The sequence below is a fragment of the Zingiber officinale genome, unplaced genomic scaffold (assembly GCF_018446385.1).
Source record: "Zingiber officinale cultivar Zhangliang unplaced genomic scaffold, Zo_v1.1 ctg63, whole genome shotgun sequence".
NCBI classification, from domain to species: Eukaryota; Viridiplantae; Streptophyta; class Magnoliopsida; order Zingiberales; family Zingiberaceae; genus Zingiber; species Zingiber officinale.
In genome coordinates, this window is record NW_024589960.1 from 21,685 (window position 1) to 37,937 (window position 16,253).

The window sequence follows — 16,253 nt, forward strand, 5'->3', positions numbered from 1 at the left end:
TTATTTTCTCCGCTTTTAGACAAGACCAATAATCGTAATAATTTATGAATTTCTACATGATTCACCTGAGATTTCTCAGGATAGTAGCAAGAGAGAGAACCGACACCCTCTCTTCTCTTTCTAGGCCTGATGTGCAAGGTTTGTAAATACCCTTCCATTAAGCTTTCTTTTGTTTTTTAACATTGACTAATATCCCTTCTCCAATTGTTATCATCAAGGTAAAAAATCTTGGGATCAAGTTGCAAAGAGATGCAGCACCTTCATCAATAGCTCTACTTTGTAGGCGTCTCAAATTCTCTTCTTTGCAAAGTCAGTTAAAGCAGGCTTTATTATGTGCATTGAACAACCATGTTATAAGCTGAATTTTGAGCAAAGATCAACACATCCTGCATTTCATTTAAAAGTTGAATATGAAGAAATAACTTAGACTTGCAAATTTGGACACATTGATAAATAGTTGAGGGAAACCCATCGAAAATGTTTGTGTTGCTCATGTTTCTCTTATTCTCTACTTCATACAATCATGACCCCGGTTTTTGGTCGGAAAGTTATCCTGACTCAAAACCAGGCTTTATTATGTACAAGGGATTTCTATTCAGAAGAACACAAACAATGGATGGGTAAGATTGTGAAGAGAAAAAAAAAAGTGTGAATAAATAGCCTTGATAAGAGATTATATTCGATTGCAGTCCTTACATTACCTCTTCATCACTTAATCTCAAGGTAGCATTAGATGAGGCAGATGCATGCATAAACATGGAGGCATTTGAAGCTTTTTCTGAAGTGTATGAACCTGTTTGATGGCTCTTTACAGTTCTCTGAGACAGGTTTGAAGAAACTGGCTTAGTTTGACCAGAAGCCACTTGAGACTGCCATGAACCAACCACATTGTCAGACCTTAGAGTTCCCATTGCAGTGTGTTTGGCAGAGACTTTTGAAGACCGGAAAGGTGATTCTTCTTTTGTACTAGATACCAAGTGCTTAGAGGTGTTAGTACCTTGTGGTGGATTAAATCCAGAAAATATAGAAATTTTTGACTGGCACTTTGCTGGATTTTCAGAAACTTCTTCCAGAATTTTAACTGGAATTGGTGTATTTTTTTCCTTGTGAACAATACTTGAGTTCACCTTTACTCGTTTTTGTTTGGTTAATCTACTAGCCTTACCAGCTGAGGATTTAGATGTCGTGGTGGACAAGTTAACACCTGAAATAGTTAATTTGATGAAGTTGAAGAATCCTTAAGGACGCTGACTGCGGAATTCAACTCAACAGGTACCAATTTGCTCAAAGATGATTGTGAGTCTCCAGCACCTCTAGTATTTGAACCATGTCCTATCTCCAGGGAATGTTTATGTTCTACTGAATCCTTCAATCGTCTTTTCTTAGTCTCACCATTTCTTGGAAGCATTGCTTCTTTCAATTCTTTAGTCTCTCTTCTAACACCCTGGAGCCTTTGTCCAAAAGATGCAAAACTGGATCTATTCTCTAGGTTCTGAATGTTTTCAGATAAGTGATTAATTAGTTGTGGTGCTTGGTCAGCTAAATCACACAACTTTCCAGGGGTGTGACGAGCAGGAACATTCAAATTCACTGTTGATAGGCCATCAGCCTCGTTAATTTCTTTATTTAACTCCACTTTTGTAATTGTTGTAACTGCAGGCTGTGAGCCTAATAGTAGTGGCTCATCCAAAAAGTCTTTACAACCACTTGCAAGATCAGTAATGGCAAGCTTTGGAGCTCCTAAGCCCATTACAACATGCAAAGAAGCCTTAGAAAAATGTCCTAGAGTATTCTCGTCTTTGGGCTGTTTCAAACAGTACACAGCACTGCTGCCAACCTAAGTAAATTCAGTCAAAAAATTTAAACAAGCAGCAAAATCTAAGCATACATCGCTAAAAATGATGAGGATAAATTAAGAAATAATAAATTTTCAAGAATATATATATATATAAAAGAAAAAAAATCAAGCATCAAACAACTGCCTGTCTGCCATATACACTTCTGCATTATCCATTTGACAGAAGGGCAATGGTAGTAACCATGCTACCAGTTCTAAAACCCCATTATGGAAAAGTAGGCACAACCTTAGGCATATCAAGTAACAACTATATAGGAGGAACAATCTTAGCCTACCAACAATAATCTATGACCAGAACTTGAATTTGTTATAGCATCAAACAAGAATTTCATATATTTTCAAATGTGGAGGGAAATGATCGAACAGAGAATAAAGCAGAAAATGTCTCAATGGGAAGTAGATTAGTAATGGCAGCAGGGAATGTTGCTGGCCATCATAACAAAATTTTCTTCCATAAGCAAATAAACACAGATACCCAACTGTGATCACTCACAGCTCATCTCCACACCTCAGCTGAGCAGACTGTCAACAAACTCGTGTCACAGACATGCAAGCCTTCTAATCTTGTACAATGTAACTGTTGATATATATGCTAGTCTTCAATATTCACTGAATTTGATCTTATTCCCAATCAACAGGAGTAAAAATCTCTCGCGGACTATCATAACAGCATAACCATCAATTTTAAAAGGTGACAAGGAATTCTCTTGCAACTGCTTATTTGACAATGGGAGTTCTCATTAGCATCACTCCAGCTGTATAGGTCAGGAAATCTTTTACTATTTCTGAAAAGGCATTCAGAAGATACATTTACAAAATCCCCCACTTGTAAAAATTAATATCTTCTATCAAGATTAAGATAAAATTACCAATAATGTCAGTCTGAAACTCAGACAAAATTGAGAGGCATTAAACCTTAATGGCTAGCTAGCATTAAAAATGTCTAAATTGCTGAGTTTTCATCTTAACTGCATTTATTATAATGCTAGGTTGTCACTTCAGTATCTTGATATGTAAAGGGCGGACTAAGAGGCTGCTCAAATGTGATCCATCCCTTTAATGTGCAAATGTGAGTTGAAAGGGAAAAGAGTTCTTGCATTTTTGTGACTATGATTATAAAATTAGATTAGCAACTTGGAACATAAGAGCACTACAGTGGAAAGAACTAGAATTGGTAGATGCAAAGATTAGGAGAAAAAATATATAACATAAAAATAGTAGGCTAGAGAAAGAGTTAGGTGTGCTTTGAATTAGTATGCAAATAAGGTTAAATGGAATAGGCATTGAGAATAAGGATGTTAAATTTATGATAATTGGAAACATGACTTTGTACTAAAGTTGATTCTAGTAAATGAGATACAAGTGCTTTTAATTCTCAAGTAGAGCTAGTGATCAAATTAAAAAAAGGAATTTAAGAAGAACCTCGATGAAATAGTTCATGATATACGTATGACTCAAAAACTTATACTTGGAAGAGATTTAAATGGACAAGTAGAGAGAGATTATGGAGAATATAAAGACACACATGAAGAATTTGATATTCAAGAAAGATAAGAAGACGATACTACAATTTTATATTTTACAGTATCTTATGACCTTAGGATTGTTAAAATTATTTTGAGATGAAAGAAGAATTATTAATTACCTTCACGTATAACAATAGATGTTAAATAAATTTGTCGAACTAAAAAGGTAGATCAAATTATGAGAAAAAATTTGCAAGTGACAATTAACTAATCAATACCAACTAATAATGCTGAATATAGGTCTTAGAAAATGAGAGAGAGAAACAAATTATTTCATATTTTAGAGGAATGAAATGGTGAAATTTTAAGAACAAATAATATATAACATTTCAAAGATAAGAAAGGAGTCCTTGTAAAATTATAAAGTCATTTTAAAGCTTAAAGTTCTTTTGTTGCTTGATAATGTTCAAAAGTTGGGTAAAGTTATTTCAAGTTTTTGCAAATTAAAGGCTAATACTAGTCCTTTTGCTAGCAAAGAATTTACATAAGTTTTCCTCTTATAATTTTCTAAAAAAAAGCCAAAAACTAAATAATAAATTGAATAAAAATTTTAAATAAGTTAAAGAAATAGCCAACATTAATTGACTTCATCTAAACACATGTCAAAACTTGTTGAGTGTTTGCACAATAGGATACTCATCAACACAGGAAACATACAGAGATTCTCTATTTTGATCAGTATTCAGTCATGTTAATATATCAGAATAATCCTTTTTGATTGTGTCATCCAATACGGCACGAGATTGCAAATAATGATTTATATATTACTAGTGTATAACCTTACATTGAATATAATGGATGATAAATATTCACATGACAAACAACGAATAGTTGGGAGAAATGCAACTTGATGATCACTATACACATGCCAAGGAAATAATCTCTAGTAGGTCAGTGTGAATTAATATAAGATCACTTGCATCAATATGTTCCAGTAACTTGCCATAAAGACATTCATGAGGGTTTTAAGTATCTAATGTAGCTTTATTTTCTATATGAATTTCCCCTAAGATGCAATTTTCCATAAATTCAAAGGTGTAGATGTGCAAGTTGTGATCCTCCGACATAAGCAGATCAGATTTTTCAATGTCTATAATTGATACAAGTGAAACTAATTCTAGAACTACGCTCCAATTAATATCACACAGTATATGCAAATTAGCTAACGCCATGATAGACTCTCTAGGGAGGGTATTATTCCTCATTTTTCCACTCCATCAAAAAAGTCACTTTCTAACAATTGTCTGTCTTTTTCTCCATTCTGTATCTCTATTTGAAAAGCTTCAGTTAAACATATAAAAACTGCTACGATCTATACAAGAATCAAATCCAGATCTTCCTCGAAAGAACCTATGTATTAGAATCTATTTCTTCTTCTAAAGAACCAATATGACCTCTATCAAAATATCTTCATCCATAGGATCCAAAGCTCTGCAGTAAATTAACAGCAATTTTTCTTAAGAAACTCGTTTTCAAATAATATCCATACAATTCACAAATATGCATTTTCCACAAAAAAAAATATTTATAATGTGATTCAAACTCTAGTAGTTCCAAATTATCAAAGAACTCCTTTTTCCACAACAAGATTTTATATCACTGTAACAAGAACTCATAGTATCAATTGGCTTATCATGCCTCAAAATCCTTGTCTAATTAATCCTAAGCAAAGACCATTTCATGGTTTAAAATTTTGCTCTACTATCAATATTGACCCATGCATGCATGCAACATGTATCCTACTATATTGACGCACAATATGGGTCACCACACAATAATCTAGCCAATTATGTTTGAGGTCATGTCCTAAAATGCATTTTTACCAACAAAAATATCAGGTTAATTATAAGCCTCAATTGAAAGATTAGTTTAGATAAAATAATACTCCTATTATTTCATTGTTCCATTTGCAATAGATAGAGTATTGTGCTTGTAATTGCAGCAAATAGAATTGCTCTAACTTGCAACCCTAGCATAGCATATTTCTCTAAACTGCAATCAACCTTCAATATGCTTTAATTGCCGCATCAGTTAAAGTGTCAAACAATAAAAAAAAAGTCTTTGAAACCACTCCACATTCATTCCTTCAACTTATCAATTTTTAACTCTGTAAATATATCTTCAAAATTGATAGTTTAATTTATGAACTTGAAAGATTATTAGATCGATGCATATGAGGAAACAGTTGCATGCATTCTTACCATGCTACTTTAAAGTTTCATTCTTGAAGAAAATTTTCATCATAATACCATATCTACTGTACCAAATCCCTTTAAAAAGTTTCTGTAGAACAAAAAGGGTAAACAAATTGACTAAAATTAGCCTTTTTTGGCAATTGAAGCTAAGGCTCAAGGCTTTTGTTGTACATTACCAGATGGTACATCGTATATCTTGCCTATTCTCTTGGGCCCTTACCTAATTTCAGTGGGGTTTTTTTTTCATCTTTCAAGGTTCTTTGGAAAATATAAATTATCTTAGTTGCATTCAATATCTTGCTAATAGTGAGTTATATATCCCAATAAGTGGGATCGCTATATAAATCCTCCTACATCATTGGTATCGACTAATCCTCATCTATATTTAAATAAATGGTATCGCCGTTAAGCAAGATTTTTTTGTCTCCCTCTTCTTCTATTAATGTGCATATTGTTACTAACAGTGAGTTATATAGGTATAAAAAAGTTATAAGATTATTATTTATTTTATGACAGGCATACAGTTAAAGGAAATTGGTGTTTAAATATAAAAACATTTATAACTTCCAATAGCTAATAATTTCCAATGACCAGAATTGGAATGGTACCTCATCAATACTAAATGTTGTGACGTCAGTTACAGCACATGGGGAGGTGAGATATATTTTAGAAGAATTTTCCAGCTGATCAAGATTCTCAACCTTAGCTTGTGCTCCAAACATGTTACCTTCGCATGATATCCCTGTATTACTATTAGTTTGTAGGTGCTTAGGCTCACCAGAACTACTGGGTTCCAAGGATATTTCTACATTTTCATCCACACTTTTAGGATCAGGATTGCATGCCTCTTCAACTTGGAGATCCTTGTCCTCATAAAATTCGTATATCTTTGTCCCAGGGAAATGAATAGAACCTAAAAATGCAATCACAAAAAGCAGAAAAAGAAACAAGAAGAAAAGCATTGGCATCATACTAACATAAGCCGGCCTGCAACAAAAGGTAAGGAACAAATATATTACCAACCTCGCCTCTTATTTTCACCAGCGATTTTGTCAGCAATACTTCGTGCTTTCTTCTTCCCGCTCCAATTCTTTGCTTCTCTTGGCTCCTCCCTCCTCTTCTTAGCAAGTTTCACCTGCCCAAATGTCCTAACCTTGCTCCTATCTTTATTTCTGCAGCTAAGAGAGCGGCTGCCTGTGGGGATTTTTCTTTCTTCAAGTTTCATAGCCGAATCAAATTTCTTCACTGGGACGTAAGGAAAAATTTCCTTGGAGAGGGAGAACAGCACATCGGCGCCTCTGTTGGCTGGGTTCTCAACCTCCTCTCCATATTTATGAGTTGCCTCCTCTTTTTTCTCCTCTTTCTCATCCTCCTCCCAGCAAGGGAACTCCTTGTATCTGAAATTGAAGCTTTTGGGCAAGTAGCTGGTGCACTTCCAGAGCTGAGACGTGAAAAGCGTCGAAAAATCCCCAAACAAACTGGGCTTCCCGACAGGAACTCCGTGCACATAGACGCGCTCCTCGAGGGGGATTTGCCCACAAAAGCGTGGCCGGTGGGTGGCGGCTCCGGAGGCGTGGGACTGAGGCGGGAGCGCGGGTGGGGGAGGAGGGCAGGCGTCCGTCTTGGTAGGGAGCTCGACGAGGAGACGAGCGACCTCGGTCTCCTCCTCCTCGTCGGCGGCTTCCAGGTTACGAGCGGAGCGGAGCAAACGGAAGGCCGCCTTGCAGTTGTGGCAAGCGAAGGAGGCTTCGCCGCCGACGTATCGGCAGCAGCGGGTGTGCACCCAGACTCCGCACTCGTCGCAGCTCACCATCTCTTCTCCATCATTGAACGTGATACCGCAGGAGCAGTCCACGGTCCAGGAACCGTCGCCCCAGTCGACCGGAGGCTCTGCCTGGGGCAGCTGAGACCGCCCCTTCATGGGCCGGAGCGCGTGCTCAGTTCCCGATCGAATGATTGCCTCGGAAGAGGAACGACACAGAAAGATCGAATCTTTCTGGGGGAGAAGGGGAGATCTGGCGTTAGAAATTTCCTTGTTCGCTTTCACCGCAAGGGCGTTGTAAGATCGCGACGGCAGGAAGAAGATTACGCCGCCCCGCCGCGCCTATCAACGCGTCGTCCTCTCCTCTCCTCTCCTCCCGCCTCCTCTCTTCTCCCGCCCGCTTCGCAGATTCGGAGGATAGCCATTAGACGCGATTTGATTGAGGGGTTTGGGGTCCGGAATCGGATCGGGTCGGATGCAGTGAGTCCTATCCAAATCAAGTTCCTTGTGTGTGTGAAATCATCTGAAAAACGTCTTTGCCTGAAAGACACGAAAGAATAGATGCCCGGCCCTTCAGTCATGCTCTTGTTTTTGGCTTAGACAGCCTTGTTCATAAGTAAATGGCACCCTTCATCTACCTCTGAGCCATTTTATTGTTCCTGACCTAGAAAACCTTCTTCATCTTTGGCACCGTTCATCTACCTCTGGGCCATTTTATTGTTTCGGGCCTGAAAAGCTTTCTTCATCTTTGGAACCTTTCATCGACCTTTGAGTCATGTTATTGTTTCTGACCTAGAAAACTTTTTTCATCTTTGACACTTTTCATTTATCTCTAAGTGATACAGTTTCTACTAATAATTAAACTCAAATCGGAGTAAAAGCAGAAAGACAGAAAGAAAATCAAGCAATCACTAATACGTTTTTTTTATTTTGTTCGGAGTATGTGATGACTCCTGCTCCAAGGTCCGCACATGAGACTGCTTTCGATAGGCAAAGACTAATCAATCGTAAAGAGTAGAAATAAAATTTTAAATGATTACAAGTAATTTGAAAACTAAAGACTACCGACAATTTTGTATGATGAGATCTTTAGTAGAATCGTCGTCGGAACTTTCGGGTGTCGAAGAGGCGTTTTTTGAACAGCTCTAAAAAGCGAAAGTCGTTCGTAATGTTGTTGTGAAGCTCCTGGTCAAATGCTGCTTTTATAGGTTGCTCCAGGCGCCTGGAACCACTCCAGACACTTGGACCATGTAGTTCGGCCAACCGACGCATCACATCAGCTTACAGATAATTTTTGGGTTCTGGGCGCCCAGACCGACTCCGGGTGCCCGGACCAGCTCCAAGTAAGGTTGTAATCGAGCTCATGCCAGCTCGAGAAAACTGCATAGGCTCGAGCTCGGCTCAAGCTTGATCGAGCTTGTGAGTTTAAGCTCGAGCTCGAGCTTGAGTCAAGCTCAAGTCGAGCTCGAGCCGGCTCGAGCTTGGCTTGGAAAAATAAATTAAAAACTTGTTCCAATGGAGATTTGAACCGTAGACCTCAAATACACCAAATGATATGCTCTAGCTGTTGGTTGCTACTCGGAAAACCTAGAGGTTCCACTGTACAAAAATTTTGTACAAAGGTCTGAACCTTTTCCTAGCTACCATGTGTTCTTTTAAATTAAATTTTAGATCGCCTGCGGAACTTAACACGTTTGATCCAAAACTTAATCTATTTGTTCTTTAAGGTTTAGACTTGGATCTCCTGCGGAACTTAACACGTTTGATCCAAATCACCTAAGTTATTAATTCCATTAAATATTAATTTCCATAATTGGTTCCCAGTACTGACGTGGCGAGGCACATGGCCTTCTTGGATATGGGAACAACCACCACCGACTAGACAAAACCTTTTATGGAAAGCTAATATTTAATTTCCTAAAATAACTTTAGGTCAACCAAAAAGAACAATCAAATCACAAGGAAAAGAAAAATAAAAGAACACAACTTGAAAACATATTGAAATACTAGAATCGTAAGCCTCTTGTATTTGGTATTATTTCCATAAATAACTAGCATGATGCGGAAAGGAAAAATTACTAGTTATACCTTCTAAAAGACCTCTTGATCTTCTACCATATTCTTCTTCTAACCTCGGACGTTGTGTGGGCAACGATCTTTCGAGACGAGAACCACCAAACACCTTCTTCTTCCTTCTAGGTTTCGGCCACCACAATTCTCCAAGAGAAGTAGAGGTCCGGCCACCACCACCAAGCTCCAAGGGATGCAAGAAACAAAACCTCCTTTCTCTCCTTCTTCTCCTAGCTAGAACTGGCCACCATCAAGAGCTCCAAGAGGGGTTGCCGCCGGCCATAAGAAGAAGAGAAGAGGGAGAAGCTAGGGCCGGCCACCAAGGAGGAAAAGAGAGGAGAAGAATAATAGAGTTGTTCACCCATGAAGGCACCTCTACCCCTCTTTTATAATCCTTGGTCTTGACAAATAAGGAAATTTTAATAAAAAATTCCTTAATTCTTTTGTCATAAAGAAAAATTATTTTAATTAAAAACAATTTTCTTCTTTTAATAATAATGGTTGGCCACTACAATCCAAAACAAGGAAAATTTAATTCACACAAGAATTAAAACTTCCTAATTTGTTTCTTGAAATTTATAAAAATTTCTCCAATAATTTTTATCCCTTCATGATTGGTTAATAAAAAGGAAATTTTATAAATTAAAATTCTTCTTCTAAACATGTGGATAATTTCCAAAAGGAAAATTATCTCTAAAAATTAAAATCTCTTTTCAATCTACAAATAAGGAAAGATATCAAATCTTTTCTTATTCTTTTGTAGAAACTAATAAAAGAGAATATTTAATTTTTAAACTTCTCTTTTAAATTATTATCATGGTCAAAAAGGAAAGTTTTTCTTAAAAATAAAATCTCCTTTCAATCTACAAATAAGGAAAGATTTCAAATCTTTTCTTAATCTTTTGTAGAATGCTTTAAAAGGAAAGATTTAATTTTTAAACTCTCTTTTAAAACTATGATATCCACATAAGAAATAATTTTAATAAATAAAAAAAATCCTTTTTAATATGATGTGGCCGGCCACCTAAACTTGGGCTCCAAGCTATTGGCCGGCCACCTTAAGGCCACCCTTTAGGCTTGGCCAAGCTTAGCTTGGCCGGCCCCTATTGGTTGGGTAAGAAGATGGGTATGTGGTGGGTATAAATCTCTATATACAAGAGGCTACGATAGGGACCGAGAGGAGGAATTGATTTTGGTCTCCCGATAAAATTAAGCTTCCCGTGTTCGCCCCGAACACACAACTTAATTCCATCAATAATAATTCATTCCACTAAAGAACTATTATTGAACTACCGCACCAATCCCAAATTACATTTTGGGCTCCTTCTTATTATGAGTGTGTTAGTCTCCCTGTGTTTAAGATGTCAAATGTCCACTAATTAAGTGAGTTACTGACAACTCATTTAATTAATATCTTAGTCCAAGAGTAGTACCACTCAACCTTATCGTCATGTCGGACTAAGTCCACCTGCAGGGTTTAACATGACAATCCTTATGAGCTCCTCTTGAGAACATTCTCAACCTAGATCACTAGGACACAGTTTCCTTCTATAATCAACAATACAAACTATAAGTGATATCATTTCCCAACTTATCGGGCTTATTGATTCATCGAACTAAATCTCACCCATTGATAAATTAAAGAAATAAATATCAAATATATGTGCTTGTTATTATATTAGGATTAAGAGCACACACTTCCATAATAACTGAGGTCTTTGTTTCTTTATAAAGTCAGTATAAAAGAAACGACCTCTAATGGTCCTACTCAATACACTCTAAGTGTACTAGTGTAATTATATAGTTAAGATAAACTAATACCTAATTACACTACGACCTTCCAATGGTTTGTTCCTTTCCATTATGGTCGTGAGTTACTGTTTATAATTTATAAGGTACTGATAACATGATCCTCTGTGTGTGACACCACACACCATGTTATCTACAATATAAATTAATTGAACAACTACATTTATCATAAATGTAGACATTTGACCAATGTGATTCTTATTTCTAGATAAATGTTTATACCAAAAGCTAGGCTTTTAGTATACACTCTAACAATCTCCCACTTATACTAAAAGACTAAGCTGCCACATCTGCTGCCATACATCTGATTCCTAACCCTTCAACATGTCCATCAAAAGCTCTCGCCTTAAGGACCTTAGTGAAAAGATCTATAGGTCATCATCTGATGCATTCTAGGCGGCAACAACTTCTCCTCGTTTATACGATTTCTCGTATTGGGTAGTACTTGCGCTCTATTGTGTTTACTTGCCTTATAGACTCATGGTTTCTTTGAGTTTGTTACTGCACCATTATTACAATAAATTGTAATAATCTTTGGACAAACTAGAAATCATATCTAAGTCTATCTTGAGGTAATTAAGTCATTCAGCTTTTATGGTTTCCTCAGAGGCTTGCCATATACTAAGCTTCTATGGTGGAGTCCAGAAAAACACCTATGCTTATCACTCTTCCATAGTTATGACTTTACCTCCTAAAGTAAACATAAAACCCCGAGGTTGACTTATTATTGTCCCTATCCGTTTGGAAGTCAAAATCCATACAACCCACAGGGACCAAATTAACTGCCTTGTAAGCTAGCATATAATCTCTAGTTCCTCTAAGGTACTTTAATATATGCTTTACTGCATTCCAATGTCCTAGTCTAGGGTTACTTAGATATCTGCTAACTATGCCCTTGGCAAAACAGATTTCTGATCTCGTGCATAGCATATATTAGGTTGTCTAACTGTCGAAGCATAAAGAACTGCCTATATGTCCTCAATCTCCTTTGATGTCATCGGAGACATCTCTTTAGATAAAGACACTCCATGCTTAAAAGGTAAGAAACCTTTCTAGGAGTTTTGCATGCTTAAAATGAGCAAGGATTTTTCCGATGTATCAAGCTTGGGATAAGTAAAATATATATTTTTTTCTTGCGATCCCTTATTACTTTGATCTCAAGAATATATACATTCTCCCAAGTCCTTTATATCAAATTGTTTGGACAACCATACCCTTACTTCTGACAACATTTTGATATTGTTTCCAACTACCAAAAATGTTATCTACGTATAGTATAAGAAATACCACCACGCTTCCATCACACCTTTTGTATACACAAGACTTATCCGGTTACTAAATCCATAGATCTGGATTACTTTGATAAACCGGATGTTCCAAGACCTTGAAGCTTTGCCTCAGTCCATAGACTGATTGAGCCTGCACACAAGATGCTCTTAGCCCTTTGCAATGAACCCTTCTGGCTGCTTTATATGGATGCTTTCTTCAAGACTTCCATTAAGGAATGCTGTCTTGACATCCTCTTGCCAAATAGATAAAAGAATCCGGATAGACTTAAGCATGACTACCAGTGAAAAAGTTTCCTTTTTCATCAAGCCTTGCTTTGAAAGTTACTACCTTCCTGTCTATCCCTCTTTTCCTATTATAGACCTTTTTACACCCATCGGCTTTTACACCATTTGGTGATTCTACAAGCTTCCAGATTTTATTAGGATACATATATTCTAATTCTTTTATTCATTACTCTTTGCTAAGATGCTGCATCTTTATCTTGGAGTGCTTCATCATATGACCGGAGATCAGGTTCATGTCCTCCAGGGATCGAGTCCAAAAACTCTCCCAAAACATGAACCTATTTAGGTTGCATAACAACCCTCCCACTACAACAAGACACTTTCTGTAATTGTGTATCAATTTGTGATACGTGTTGCAGTTTTCTTGTGGTATCTTATCTTGTACAGTTGGTACTAGGTTAGACATGTCCTTTATTATTTCCTTAAGAACAAATTTACTTATGAGCACGTGGTTCATTATATAGTCCTTTTCTAAAAAATCAGTCATTGATGCTAACAATGACCTTCTGATTTTTAAGACTATAAACCTACTTTTGTTTATCTAGGATAACTTACAAACAAGTGAACTCCTATCCAACTTATCATTGTCTCTCTTTAACATATGTGCTGGATTACCCGAATCCGAATATGCTTCAAAATAGGTTTTCACCTATTCAACAATTCTATATGAGTAGAGAGTTCTAACTTGGAAGGTACTATGTTCACTTTCGTTTTCAGAGTTTATCCTTAAAACAAATTTGGTAATTTTCTGAATAACTCATCATCTATCTAATTATTTCATAAGAGTCCTTTACCTTCTTTCTACTACACCATTCTGTTGGGGTGTACCAGGTGCAGTTAGTTGGGATTGAATCCCTACTTTTGATAAGTGACTCCTAAATTCTCCCAAGAGGTACTTGCCACTACGATCTTACCATAGTGACTTTTACTTTAACATTTCTCCGCATCAGCCTTGTACTATTTGAACTAATCAAAGTACTTAGTCTTGCGGTACATTAAGTAAATTTATTTGTATCTTGAATAGTTGTCTATAAAATAGACGAAATATTCAATACTACCTCTTGTCTGGATAGTCATAGGATCACACAAATCAGAATGAACCAATTTCAATATATCTTTGACTCCATACCCCTTAAACTTAAAAGCTTCTTGGTTATTTTTTCTTCCAAGTAAGACTCACAGGTTGGAAAGATTTCCACTACCAATGAACCCAAAAGTTCATCAGCTACCAATGAATCCTACTCAAGTTAATATAACCTAGCCTTAGATGCCAAAGATATTAATGGTTCATTTCCGAAGGTTGCTTTATCTTAAAATTAAAAGATGTGTTACTAATTTCCATTTGTTGCATCGTGGGAGTTATTGGATTGCCAACCAACGTACCAGAACAGATAACTTCCCTCTTTTTCTTAATAACAACTTTGTTATTAAAAGAGGCAGAATATCAAGTTCTTTGAATAGTTTAGAAACTGAAAACTAGTTCTTTCTAAACTTGGTGCGTAAAGACAATTACTCAAAAATCTATGTTTTATTCTTATCAAAAGATAAACATCTCCCACTGTAACAGCTACCATTTTTACAGTAGTGCCCATGTGGACGGTGTTTTAATTTTCATTTAGTTGCCGGATTTCCTGGAACCCTGCAATGAATTGCGGACATGATTGATGGTATCTGTATCTACACTCCAGGTTCTGGTAGATAACACCATTAAACATGTTTCAACTAATGAATTAAATACACCTATATTGTTCTTAGTTCTAAGAAGATAGTCTACCTTAATGTCCAAGTCCTATTTCCAATCATTACAATTGGGACTACTAAGCCTTTTCTATAGTATAACAACTAGGGGATTGACAAACATTTTAAATCCTAAGAATCACAAAAATATTTGGTCAAGATCAATTCTTTAAAATCCCCATGAATTTTGTATGCCACGATAGTGTGGACGTATACAAAATCAAAGAGGAGATTTTATCCATTAATTTTATTATCTCATCAACTTTACTTTATGACGAATAAAATTAATAGTTGATCTGTCTTTGATCAAATATTTGGTCAAAACTTTTTGAATTTAAAATAAAATATTGATTCCTCAAACAATATTATTTAAATTCACCAACACCTCAAACACCGTGAATTTTGCATGCCACGTTAGTGTGGACGTATACAAATTCAACATTTGTAAAAGGAAGGTTTTACCCATTAACTATCTTGTCAACGTATCTTTATGACAAATAAAATTATCTCAAACACCGTTAATTTTGTATGCCACGTTAGTGTGGACGTATACAAAATCAATCATTTGTAAAAGGGGTTTTAACCCTTTAATTTTATTATCTTGTCAACCTAGTTTTATGACAAATTAATAGTTGGTTTTATTTGGTCACACAAATAATAGCAGTGACTCCGATGGGGAGGATACTATTAGATGTGTCTAAGTGTATACCATTACTTGACACTAAGTCCATTAATAAGATTATGCCCCTTCCGTTGGGGAAGATCACACGCTCTTAATTAACTTCCTATAGTCATCCAAAAATGGAAGTCTGTTCTAGTGATCCACAAACAAGCTCATCCGTTATGGAGGAAGGCACTCAGAGCCAACGCGCAAGCTTGTTTGCATCACTTACAAACCAGTAATGGAGACCATGGGATTTATTTAAAAATCCCTCTCCCACTTAGTTATTTATAAATAAGGAATTTTAACTATGCTAGCCTACTAGTCATGTATACTAACATGCACACACAGCACAATATAAAAGCAATAAATAGAAAATCTAATTTTCAACTATTATGGCTTTTATCTCTAGTTGTCCTCCGTGTGTTGTCATCCCAAGCTGCTGCCATATTTGGCCACCGCCACCGGGTCTAGCTGTCGCATCCATCTTGCTCCTAGTTCCGCTGCGCCTCTGGTCCTTAGAAGGTTCCACGCTTTGCAAGATTCGATCCGCGACATAAATAGAATTTTACATTTTGATCCTATATTCCATAAAAGGAATGTACATGTATCTAGATCAAAAATAAAATCCTAATAAAACTAAATACAGCTCCTGCTGTATTTTAATACAATCATGCACACACAGATAAATGCCCTTGACATGTCCAAGGGTCCAATCACACATAATAACTAAAAGCCATAATAGTTGGATCCTGCATCCACAAAGTTAGCACATCCTACTATTAACCTGCCTAAATTATGTATGACATGTGCATAATTAAACTAATACCAAATACACAGAGGCAAAACCCTAGCTCTGATACCAATTGTTGGTTGCTACTCGGAAAACCTAGAGGTTCCACTGTATAAAAATTTTGTACAAAGGTCTGAACCTTTTCCTAGCTACCATGTGTTCTTTTAAATTAAATTTTGGATCGCCTGCGGAACTTAACACGTTTGATCCAAAACTTAATCTATTTGTTCTTTAAGGTTTAGACTTGGATCTCCTGCGGAACTTAACA

The 16,253-nt window shown here is 36.4% G+C and overlaps 1 protein-coding gene across 3 annotated transcripts; it reads right to left on the reverse strand.

Annotated features, from left to right (window-relative positions):
* Positions 1–457: 457 nt before the first annotated feature.
* On the reverse strand, positions 458–8,451 carry LOC122037566. 3 transcript variants are annotated; one of them, XM_042597078.1, is made up of 3 exons: positions 6,603–8,451; positions 6,188–6,492; positions 458–1,837 (listed from the first exon to the last, which is right to left on the reverse strand). In XM_042597078.1, the coding sequence occupies exons 1-3, from the start codon at positions 7,498–7,500 to the stop codon at positions 1,214–1,216; spliced, it is 1,827 nt and encodes a 608-aa protein (XP_042453012.1). In that variant the 5' UTR covers positions 7,501–8,451; the 3' UTR covers positions 458–1,213. The 3 variants fall into 3 exon arrangements, with proteins under 3 accessions (XP_042453012.1, XP_042453014.1, XP_042453013.1); XM_042597080.1 differs by lacking the exon at positions 458–1,837 and adding an exon at positions 1,974–2,643 and having other exon boundaries at positions 6,603–8,448; XM_042597079.1 differs by lacking the exon at positions 458–1,837 and adding an exon at positions 4,637–4,815 and having other exon boundaries at positions 6,603–8,449.
* Positions 8,452–16,253: the final 7,802 nt, after the last annotated feature.